Source organism: Astatotilapia calliptera, chromosome 13, assembly GCF_900246225.1.
Source record: "Astatotilapia calliptera chromosome 13, fAstCal1.2, whole genome shotgun sequence".
NCBI classification, from domain to species: Eukaryota; Metazoa; Chordata; class Actinopteri; order Cichliformes; family Cichlidae; genus Astatotilapia; species Astatotilapia calliptera.
In genome coordinates, this window is record NC_039314.1 from 30,585,984 (window position 1) to 30,597,524 (window position 11,541).

General features: G+C 42.2%; 1 protein-coding gene across 3 annotated transcripts; it reads right to left on the reverse strand.

Annotated features, from left to right (window-relative positions):
- Positions 1–456: 456 nt before the first annotated feature.
- fgf8a (fibroblast growth factor 8a) lies at positions 457–11,049 on the reverse strand. 3 transcript variants are annotated; one of them, XM_026191070.1, is made up of 5 exons: positions 10,042–10,636; positions 9,902–9,938; positions 8,996–9,143; positions 7,150–7,256; positions 457–1,545 (listed from the first exon to the last, which is right to left on the reverse strand). In XM_026191070.1, exons 1-5 carry the CDS (start codon positions 10,071–10,073, stop codon positions 1,279–1,281), a joined length of 591 nt encoding a protein of 196 aa, XP_026046855.1. In that variant the 5' UTR covers positions 10,074–10,636; the 3' UTR covers positions 457–1,278. The 3 variants fall into 3 exon arrangements, with proteins under 3 accessions (XP_026046855.1, XP_026046853.1, XP_026046852.1); XM_026191068.1 differs by having other exon boundaries at positions 8,996–9,176; XM_026191067.1 differs by lacking the exons at positions 9,902–9,938; positions 10,042–10,636 and adding an exon at positions 10,719–11,049 and having other exon boundaries at positions 8,996–9,176.
- Between the last annotated feature and the right edge of the window lie 492 nt (positions 11,050–11,541).

Genomic DNA, 11,541 nt, shown 5'->3' on the forward strand with positions numbered 1-11,541 from the left:
CAACATGAGCAGCAATGTTACCCTCGCTACAGTAGAGTGTGTTACTTGGGTATGACTTATCGGTCTATTATTTGACTTATCTACGTGTTTTGCTTAAGGAAAATAAAATAGAATAAACATAGACAGGACGACTATGGGGATGTACAGAGCTTCTGTCATTTTGTATTCTAATAAGTGGAGGAAAGCACTGTGCAACATGCAAGCAGGTACAAAACAGAGGAGTTCTGCTTCCTGTGAAGGCAAATTGGTGTTATCCTCATCAACCAGTGCACTCTAATGCCATACGTACGGAGACATTGGAAGACACCACTCGCACACACTCTGCAATCGGTCAGCTTCATTACTCATTACAGTGTGTGGCTGTAGGGGGATGAGGCCAGTCAGCAACATGTCTGACTTTCCGAAGTTTCACAAATGGATCCCAAGCAAGCACGTACCAAACACGAGCTTCGGTATTCTAATGTGCATTTATTACACGTTTTAAATAAATAAATCATCCGTAAAATTATTTTACACATCCTCAAATAAAAATATATTTATATATGTATAAAAACAGACATTCAGCGAGCAACGAGAAGACAAAGGGTTAGGGGATGTGTCCGTGGATTACACTTACACTTCAATGCATTTTGTACACATCGAGACAAAACAGTCAGAACACAAGCCTGTGAATATCAAGTATAGCTGCCATGTTGTTCCATTCAATGCTAGTGAATGTCTGTTTGGTTGAACTGTGTGAGCGAGATAATGAGCAATCCCAGTCAGGACGCAGCGCCCAGCAAAAAGTGTGGACTGCAGTGTTACCAACAAATAATTCTGATTATAGTCCTTGTTGCCTCCTGTACACTACGAGACAGTTTGTGTGTCTGAATATAGCGTTCCCTGGCAGTGAGGTCAATCAGGGTCCTTCAAGTCTCCTTGAGCAGCAGGCAAGAGTCCAAGAAGTGACTCCACTGATAAAAACAACGAACAATAATCAACACAGGGCACTCTACTAAAACGATATCCTCAAAAAGTCAAACACTGAGTCATGAGGATTAAAAACAAACTTTTCTTTTCCTTTACTTTTTTACACAAGTCAGTACTAAAAATCCGGAGTACAAAAATATATGTTTTTTGTCTTTGTGTGGCTTTTTTTACTTTACAAAAAATAAACTACTCATCAAGGTATCATATTTATCAGTATAAAACTGTCTCCAGAGGTTTTTGGGGAGAGAAGAGAAATCCAGTCAGGTTCTCCTTTTTCTCTGACTTTTCCGTTTTATTCTCTGACGGGTATCACGTACGCTTAGTCCTTTGACTGAAAGGGTAGTGGATGAAGTCAAAAGGCCGGTGGTGGCTCGGATGGGTGGGCTGGTGCCCCTTTGGCAGCCTCTTCATGAAGTGGACTTCACGTTGGTGCTGGCGTGTCCGTGAGCCCTTCCGTGGACGCCCCCGACGAGTGAAAGCCATGTACCAGCCCTCATAACGGACGTTCTTCAGCGCCGTGTAGTTGTTCTCCAGAACGATTTCGGTGAAGATACAGTCACGGCCTTGTCCGTTTTTCTGCAAAATCACAAATGACAGAAAAAAAGAGGATATTCACAAAAGATGTTAAAGATTTGCAGAATGAAAACCTTCCCCTCAAATGTGCAGCGTATGCTACAGTCATTACAAATCAAACAGAGGAAGATCACTATTCTCCCCCTTCAACAGACCTCCAGCAACCCTTGTGGGTCAGTTGCAGCAGCGCACACCTTCCTGTCATAAAGCCTTAATCAGACCCTAAGTGTCACTTTCATTCCAGGTTTGACTTCCTGTTGCATTTGTGGTTAAATTTAACAGCTCTGGTCAGCCAGAATAACAATCAGTAGATGCTTAAACACACATCACCCCCAGGTCTGCAGAGTTCAGTGAATCCCATTGAATTTAAGTTCCAGGTTACATCAGGTCTTTACGACAATAAAAGGCAGGCTATGAAAGATGGGTGACGTATGGATGAACGTGTGATGTCCAGTTGGTAACATCATAAAGTAAAAAAAGATGAGACAAAGTGTACAGTGTAGTTCTCTGAAACTGCACTAGCACGCAGTCCTGGCCTACTGTACAGAGTGTGTTAAAAATAGTCCTGGCACACTCCTGTACACACACTGAAAACACACACTTTCTGTCAATTCTTCAACACAAGCACACACACGCATATGCACGCACACATATACTGCGGGTGAGGTAGGTGGTGACTGGGCCGGTAGCTTGGGGCAGATGGTGTTCAAGGTAGGGTGCTGGGTGGGTGGAGCGTGTGTGTGTGTGGTAGGGTTACAGAAAGGCTGGCAGCTCTGTTTATTAGCCATCACAGTGAGAGAGGTCAGGCAGTCACCCACTAAGACACATCTCACATGACAACGTTAAATGCAGTATTGTGGAAGAGTCCTGAGCCAGCCCGCATTTCTTTATTTCTAACCCTTCCAAAGAGCCAGACTTTTGTAACTTTTAAAAGTGGTCCTTAGTAATAACTCTATGGGCTTTCCGAAGGTCTTCTTCAGTCATTTTCAGTCTGTCTGTTAGGCCACCTAACACTGACCTATGAATAATACGAGCATAAAAAAGGCTAAACCAGCGTTGTATCTACAAATAACGGCCAGCTTCAAAAAGAACCAGTTTTTCAGTTGTATCTTTAAGCATGTTGTTACTAGCAACCATTTACAAAAACACATAGTTTGTTTCCATGTCTTTTGTTGAATCTAAATGCCAAAGATAACAATTTAAGAACCATAAAGTAATAGTTGTGCACCAACAAGATGATTCCCAAAGAGCTATTAAGTGAAATGTTGGCATATCTCAGCATGGTGTGAAGAAATAGTTGAAGAAACTGGACAAGTGGAGGATAAAAGAAGAAGTGGCACATGTAAAAATATCTGCAAAACATGAGCAGATGAACGCCATGTCCTTCAGAATCAGGAAAAAAAAGAACCCAGATGTTCCTGTCTACTATACCGGCCACTGGGTTATGCGTATATGCCCTGTGTGCTAGCGTCTTGCATCCTGTGGTTGTGTGCTGGATTGTCTCCGGGGTATCTGCACAGCCTGCTCCTGGGCTCTTGTCTGGTGAGTTAGGGTCCAGCGTCTATAGATCTTGTGCTTACAGTTCGTTCTTGTGCTGTTTTGATTCGTGCCTCTGTGCTGTCTTTCAGTCCAGCTTTCTTCAGCCATTAGTAGCATGTTTCGGTATCAGCCAGTAGTACGTGCCGTGCAGGGGCTCGTCCTTCTATGATGGTTCCTGTTCTTGCTTCTCTTCTTTCTCTGGTTTTTGCTGCCTGACATATTCACTAAGCACACGATCAGTTGTGGCCATCTTCCTGGTGTACTCATTGGTCTTTGTTGTTTTATCCTAGTGGTTTTGACACTCACTAGTCCTCGACCTCCTTCCTTCCACTTAATGTACAGCCTCAGGGTGATGGACTTGGGGAGAAACCCTCCTTGCATGGTAAGGAGCTTTCTTGTCTTAATGTCACAGGGTGCTATCGCTTCCTCTGACCAGCTTATTATTCCAGCAAAGTATCTGATGACCATCAGGGCATTGGTGCTGATTGCCCGGTTGTTGCTTTTCCAATTCAGCTGACTCCTCAAGACAGAGCAGAGAAGACCAGTCGCTGCACCACCGAGATTTACTACAAGAAAGCCTTTGATTCAATCCCTGACACGGGGATCCTGGAATGGCTTGAACTGTACAAGACCAACAGGGCCCTAAGAACCTTCATCAGGAATTCAATGTGGTGAACAACACTACAGGCCAAGTTCAAGACAATTGCACAGGTCACCATCAAGTGCAGGATTTACAAAGGAGGAGCCCTGTCCCCACTGCTGTTCTGCATAGGCCTGTTCTGCCTCAGTGAGATCATTATGGATACTGACTATGGAATGGTGCAATCGTTAGCTGCCTTCTCTACATGAATGACATCAAGCTGTATGGATCAAACTAGGATCTACAGCAACAACATCGGAATGTCATTCGGATCGGAGAACAACAAGGAGAGGGAAGGTAATCAGAACTGAGTGGATTGCACTACCAGAAAGCATACACTGAGGACAGCTACAAGTAGCTGGGAATCCCACGGGGAAATGGAAACCATGAAGAGGAAAGCCACAACCACCAAAAACCTGCAGAGAGTCAGGCAAGTCCTGAGGAGTCAGCTGAATGGGAAGAAAACAATCTGGGCAATCAACACTGACTGCTGGTCATCAGATACCCTGCTGGGGTAATAAACTGGCCAAAGCAGGACAAAAAAGTTACTGACACCTCCCAAGACCCCAGAAAGAAGAGGAGTTAGAGGAGGAACCATCATGGAAGGACAGGCCCCTACACGGCATGTACCACCGCCAGATCTGTGTTCTAATCAGTCTACTAAAAACTCACTTTAATACATTTAGTTCAGTTTTAAAGTTTTGAAATCACTTCAGTCTCAACTTCACACCAGCTGGTGCAGGTGCAGCAGGAGGGGAGGAGTCAGAGAGAAACTCGGTTCGTAGAAGAGAACCTGCCCGCGAGCAGGTTACGTCGCAGCGTCTGTTACCCTGGTAAGTGACTCAGGGTTAAAGTTAACTCTCGTTCTGGAACTGAGAACCCAGAATTCCCCTCATCTCGGGTCGTTAGCTAAACCTGTTTCCTGGAATAGGACCAAAATGCTTTTGATACCCATCAGCAAGCTTCTAACATAATTCTGGTTGGATATTTGACCACTTTTCTTATCTGGCTGGTTTACTGGTATGAACCTGACTTTTAAGTATAGTCCACATGCCCATGTATAGCCCATGTTAATGTCAGCCTAGTTTATTTATTCCAAAACCAGTTTTTATGTGTGTTTGGGATCATTGTCCTGTTGGAACACCCAGCTGTGTCTGAGTTTCCAACATCTGTCGATATGATGTAAAGTTAAAGAATTAGGAGGTAATCCTCTTTCTCCTTTATTTCACCCATTTTGTGCCACGTACCAGTATCACTGGCAGTAAAACAGCCCCAGTGAATCCTGCTTCAAGTTAAGCTTGAAGGTGTTGTCACAGTCTCCGTCCATGGCAATGTAAAGCTGGTTTCATTATGGGCGGTGATGCTGGCATTGCAGCAGCTTTCACTTATGGCAGGCTTGAGTCCTGGTTGTTCCTGAATATCCTGGGCAAATTCTTTTCTATCTGAGGACAAAAGTTTGGGTTTCTCCTGGGACTTCCAGAAAGATGACACATCTAAATCACTAATTACATATAACTGCTTGAACAGATGATCATGGAATCTGCAACTGTTTAGAAATGGCTCCAAGAGACCCTCCCACTTTGTGCAAATCTTCACTGAGCTCCTTAGACACATTGTTACAAGCGTTGCTCTCAAGCAAGTTATTTTTATGTTGCAAAGAGAAACTACCAGCTGTAGTCAGTCCTGATCACTAATGTGATTTTAAAAGGCCTGGGCCTTGTCAAATTAAAAGACATAAGTGAGTGTGCATCTATATTTGAGTCCATACGATTACTTTTGGCCATGTGTGGATTGGAGAAAATCCCAAATAAATTCAAACCCAATTCTTGTTTTTTAAAATGATTGAAGGTGTGTTCTGTACATTCATTCCACTTTGGAAAATCAACAGTTCAAAGAAACTGTTAAAAGCAAATTTACCATAACATTTATAATAATTGTGTGTACACTTCCGGCCACACAGCGTATGTTTTGTCAAAACTGTGGGAGTGTATTCAGTCTGGACTATTTTCAGCTGTTGATGCCAGTGTCATTATAACTCTGTATTGACAATAAATTACCTGTAAAAATGCAATAATGATAGTTTAACATTAATGTATATATTTAGATAATTCATTGTCTATGAAAAAAGCCTTTTGTAAAGCTTGGACATCTTATTTACTTTAAAATAAGTTTAGTCAGGATCACATAAAGTCAGCTTCAGTTATCAATGAGTCCATGAATTTCTTTTAACCAGTTTTTAGAAACATATTCATAGTTGTCCCACAGATTTATCTTTCTGTACAGCAACTTTAAAAAGCTCCTCGTATTGATATCGACACGTCTCTGTGATTGAGCTTTCTGAGTAAACGTCGATAATTACTTTCCCACTATTACTAGACTTGATAAAGTGTTTGGTTCTGTGCTCGTCCTGTTGCATTAAATAATGTTGACCACTGTTTGATCAAAACTCAGATTATTAAACTTTTCCCTAAACCAGCCAACCAGTGGAACCAGCTCCCAGTTTGGACTGGGTTGACATCCCTACTTTTAAGAGTACACTTAAAGGTTTTCCTTTTGATGAAGCTCGCAGTCGGGGCTGGATGAGGTGATGCTGCAATGGGACTTGGCTGCTGGGGCTTCCCATGATGCAGTGTTTCTTTTTCACTCTTCATGTGTTTGGACACCACTACTGTATGTAATCATTAGTAATTAATTTTAAACCATGGGTCTCTTTCCCCTCACCCCCACAGGCAGCCTCGTTCTGCCTGTTTCTCTTTGTTACAGGAAACTTTCCTTCCTGCTTGCTCATGGGGTTGTTAGGGTTGTCTCTCTAATATTGTGGGATCTTTACTGTATAATATATGAATGTGAAATGAAATGGGATTGCACTGAACTTAATAAAATAATGTTATAGATTAGCTTGATTGATAGAATTAATCAATTAGTATTATTATTTTTTCTAATGCGCCATTAATTTTATGATTTTTTTTTTTTGACCAGGATAATAGTCACTCTGACATTTAGTGTGAGGAAGAAGCTGTTTCCAGGTTTAGTCTTTGTTTTGCTTTTAATGCGATTTATTCACAGAAAAAAATAATGAAATAAAACGAGTAAATCAAAAATGACTGTTGCTGATGTTATTGATTAAAAGCATCACTAATATGGAATAATTTTCTTTAATGTGACAAACAAATGACTTGTTCTCTGACATGCTAGGCCATTTGGACCCTGGATACATGACCCTTTCAGTCATATGGTCAAAGTCTGATTCTTTTATATCAAAGAAATCGATTTTATTTCTCTGATCTCTGCAAATTTCTCTTGAGGTCTGCTTAAAGCAGTGGATGGAGCAGTATTTTCTTGAGCTGTACTGCTCCATCCATTATCATTTAGAATCAGCTAATGAGTCGTTGGAGCATGAGCTGGCTGAAATCAGCTTTGAGCCTCACCTTGCCAATGAGCTTCCCTCTCTTGTTCATGCAGATGTATAGGTCAGTCTCAGCTCCCCTGATGCGCACTCGACTTCCAAAAGTATCTGTTTCCACAATGAGTTTAGCTACAGAGATCAGACAAAAGAGTTCAGTCAGCAACTACAACACAGAGATGGTTTCTGTGCCTTTTGTTAGACATTTTGCGTAAACATTAAATTCTGAATAAATGACTTTGCAGACTATGCAACCAGAAAAAATGAATCAAAAACACACACAAAAACGCTTGCATGTATTTCCAAGCATACACACTCTCATTCACAGGGAAGCCTATGGGACCATTCCTGGGGATTCATGCAAGTTGGAATTTTTGCAAAATGATAAAACCACGTGTCTCCTGAGCCTTTGAAACCTAAAGAGGCGATCCTGGCAGTCTCATTAAGACTCCCTTTTCAAATAATTCAGCACTGACCTCATGCATAGAGCGGCACATTTATCTCTATATCCTGAAAAGTACTGAAAGACATAGGAAATACAGGATTTTCATGTTTATGTTACTTTTTTACCCAAATACAAAAAATATTAGTAAATTCTCCTGTTGAAATAGTGCACCGTATTTCTATATCTCCTGGGTTTGCAGTGCATTCCTCTGACATTCACACACATATTATTTCAGAGCACCTTAAGACAACAGCAGATTGTCTATAACATTAAATAAACAATGTTTCAACAGTCAGATTGTTTTAAATAGATTAACTATTGAGAAGCAGCAGTTACAGCTGAGCTGAACGATGGGCAGAGAGAATGTAGAAAGCACACAGACTTCCCCTTTCTCACTTTCTCTTTCATTCAAAAATGTACTTCAGGTGATCCTAGTTCGGACACACACACACACACACACACACACACACACACACACATTCTGCAGTAGCAACATTTTAGGCTCCTGTACAGACAGTAGTAAGAAGGACACTAAACACTATTGATGCTTAAAGAATAAGTAGATTAGCTCCATGGAAGACTCGAAATAAAACAAAGAGTGTAAAGCTCGATGAGGCCCATTAGATTCTGAGGCAGGACAGAGAAGGGTTAAAGGTGGGGGCTGACATGGGAGCAAGAACTATGCAGGAAATGTTCAGGAGGCATAAGTAGGATGGCTTCTAATAGCTCTTCCAGATCTGCATGATCTCTAGAGGATCGCCTCCAGCACCATCCACAGCCAACTGGACAATTTTTCTAGGCCTCTTCCCCTCGAATAGTACAGACTGAATTCAGATAGAGTGCAAAGAGGCTACAAGTAAGTAACTCAATACTAAGTAAATAATACTTAGTATTGAGTAAAAAAAGAAGATAATGTTGATATCGTTGCCTTTCTTGGGAAATTTAAGCATCTTCAGACAAGACAGAAACACACGGCTCCGGGATTAATGATTGAAACGAACTGACACATTTATAATGCACGTAATGTACTTGGCGATGTTTAAAGGATCTTACTCTTTTAAAATAATTTCAGACATTTAAATACAAAAGGTGATTTTGCAACTATGTTAATGTTCTCTCTTAATTTCCATATAGTACAGTGGCCCACCTTTCACTGTTAACATGGTTGAATTACAGTGAGAAACAAAACCAAACAAACAATTGTGAAATATGTCAAATACTTCGGAAGCTTAAAAAAGAATGAACCAGGTTTCATTTGTAAGACTATAGTTTGATAAGCACAAATTATGGTAATGTTTAAAAGTAACTGAAATCTACCTAAATGAACGCAGATAAATCAGGTTCCGCGGCCTCTGCGCTGTGTGAAAGCGATTTTAGAGAGTTGTCGGTGCAGTTATTACAGCAGGAGTTACTGGATTTCTCTTACCGTGCGCATCTCCATCCTCGGCCATGGCGTTGATCTTCTTGTTGGGCAGGACCTGTACATGTTTGCCGCTGGTCCGGCTGTAAAGCTGGTAGATCCGGATCAACCTGCGGCTCGTGCGGTCCGTCACTTTGCTCTGTTCGCTTACATGCTGCGTGAAATTAGGCGGGGACTGATTGGTTACCTGTCAGAAATTAGACGGCATTACTTACTTATTTATTTAAAATTTACAAGGTCGGTCGCGCGGCTTCGGGTCGTTGACGGGACTGAAGCGCAGAGAGAAAACGCGTCCGTTTGTTTTTCTCACTTCTTTCTTTCTTTCTTTGGGTTTTTTGTTTGTTTGTGTTTTGGGGTGGTGGTGGGGGGTAACTGTAACAAGTTCCAGAAGAGCGGCTGCCAGATGAAATTAACAGGTTCCAAAAAGACGCACGGTGTGATAACAGGTTGTGCATACAGGAGAATGCGCGCCGCAATGCCCAGAAGAAGAAGAAAAAAAGACGTCGTATGATTGAAATAAAAGCTCCACTACTCATTCATCATGGTGTGAAATATTATGAAACTACTTTAACTTCGTTCTTAATGTGTTTTTCTTTCACTGCACTCTCTCTCCGTCGCGTTCCGCTGTGATGGAATGAGTGGAAGTAACGGAAACGTTGGATCTTTCAACCCCCAATCTGTGCCCGAGCATCTTGTGCCAGGGCCAATATGTTCATCAGCAACCTGTCAGCAGGCCGCGCACCGTGGGAGCCATTCGATACTGCCGTATTACAACATGTTATGTTACCTTTCCCCCTCTCTTTATGATTGCTGCGCATCGCTCGCTTGGACTGACGGTTTTTAACCTAATTCTTATTTTTGCAACTAAAATAATTTGCAGTATTTTAAAGACAAATTGTAGTAATGACATACCTGCGCGTAGTAGAACAATGCAAATAAGTGCAGGAACCTGCAAAAGAAAGAATACCGTGCATTCAGTGACTTAATACGGGGCTGCGTGGAAAAACATTAATAGTGCGTAAAGAGTCGAGGTTAAGCAGGACAGCACTCACACACAGCTGAACCTGGATGGGATGGGTCGCATGTTGGATGAAGTCAATTTTTACTAGGATCCGTTAATAAGAGCACACAATCTACAAAATAAGCAACCAAGTCCAAAGATTTCAAAGGGATCCAGAAAACGGTCAGATGCGCTGACAGACAGGTTTAAAAAAGCACAAGGGACACATTCTTCATTACATCTGTGACCTTCGCCGACAAAATCTTGCTCAGTTGAAACGGCAGTTAGTGCTCATAATGTGTCACTAAGGTATAGCTGCCCGCGTCTGTCACAGAGCTACCCAAAGTGCACTTGGAGAAGAAAAGCTCTGCGATGAAGTTTCTTTCTTGTTTCTACGTACAGCCCGTCACTATATTCCTCCTGCTTTATAAATCCTCGTGGGTCCTCTACGGCCTTCAGGTGTGTTTGCAGAGTGAGCTTACTCGGTGTTGTTGCACTGGCTCGATGCTGCAGCTCCGCTCGGCTATGGCTGGACTACAGACAGGACTCTCCTCTCTCTGCTCTCATCCCGCAAAGCTCCCGTGTCAAGCCTCTCGCTCAGTGCTCACACACCCCCGGTAAAAATGGCAGACTGAGAACAAGCCCCCTTTTTCTACAGAACAAAAGCGACCCCCCACACCCCCAGCCCCACTCTTTCCTCCCTTGCCTTGATGCGAAACATCTCTTTACCTGAGTAGCGCTCCGGACTTTGTTGAGGAACAAAGAGGCGAGGAGGAGCCCTGGCTGCCCTAGGGACTGCATGAAAAATTAAAACCACCAAACAAATACAGTAAATTACAATAAGGCATCAGGGTGATGAACACTTTTCTGCGGGCTTTACCTGTTTGTCACAAAGGCGATTTGATGACCCCGCAGACGCTCGCGTTGATCAGTTCTGGGATGCAAACATTGAACAAACAAACCAAAACAAAAACACCCAAATACAAATACAAACAATTAAAAAAGAAAACAAAATCTGATAAAGACCACAGCCTCTCTTTCCTGCAACATTTAACTAGACTGCAGTGACTATCTGGCTTTTAAAGCCTTAATCTCATGGCAGAGGGAGACATTGGTTCATTAAGGCAAAGCAGACAGCAGCATGTGACCTTCGCACCTCACAGCCTCCCGAGTTATATTTAAGAAAGCCCTTAAAGACTTAAAATGGCCAGTGAGAACTTTATATTGCTTTGATGTGTGAGGCGGTTGGATGAGGAGGTGCGGGTTAATTAGATCAGGTGGAGTCATTCCTCTTTTTTTTAGATTATAAGTAATGTCCAGGTTTGCTCTGATGAGTTTTTGTTAAGAACACCCTTAAACCTCATTAGACCAAAGCCCCCCAGCCACTGAAAGAAGATGGTTTCAGTGAAGCATGTCATACAGACTGAAGCCACCAGTGGGTGCTGCAGCAGAAATTATTAGGTGTAGGAAAACACTGGTTGCCCCCAGTGTTCGTAGTGACAGTATACTGAATGACAGTTTAAAAAGAGAGTGACATTTCATCTATTATCTG

Excerpts from the sequence above, each read along its gene's own strand:
- fgf8a (XM_026191067.1), bottom strand. The coding sequence starts at position 10,790 with ATGCAGTCCCTAGGGCAGCCAGGGCTCCTCCTCGCCTCTTTGTTCCTC. Across the intron at positions 9,177-10,718 it reads AAGTCCGGAGCGCTACTCAG|GTAACCAATCAGTCCCCGCC; the intron begins GTAAAGAGATGT and ends AATTTCTGACAG. Across the intron at positions 1,546-7,149 it reads GAGGGAAGCTCATTGGCAAG|AAAAACGGACAAGGCCGTGA; the intron begins GTGAGGCTCAAA and ends GTGATTTTGCAG.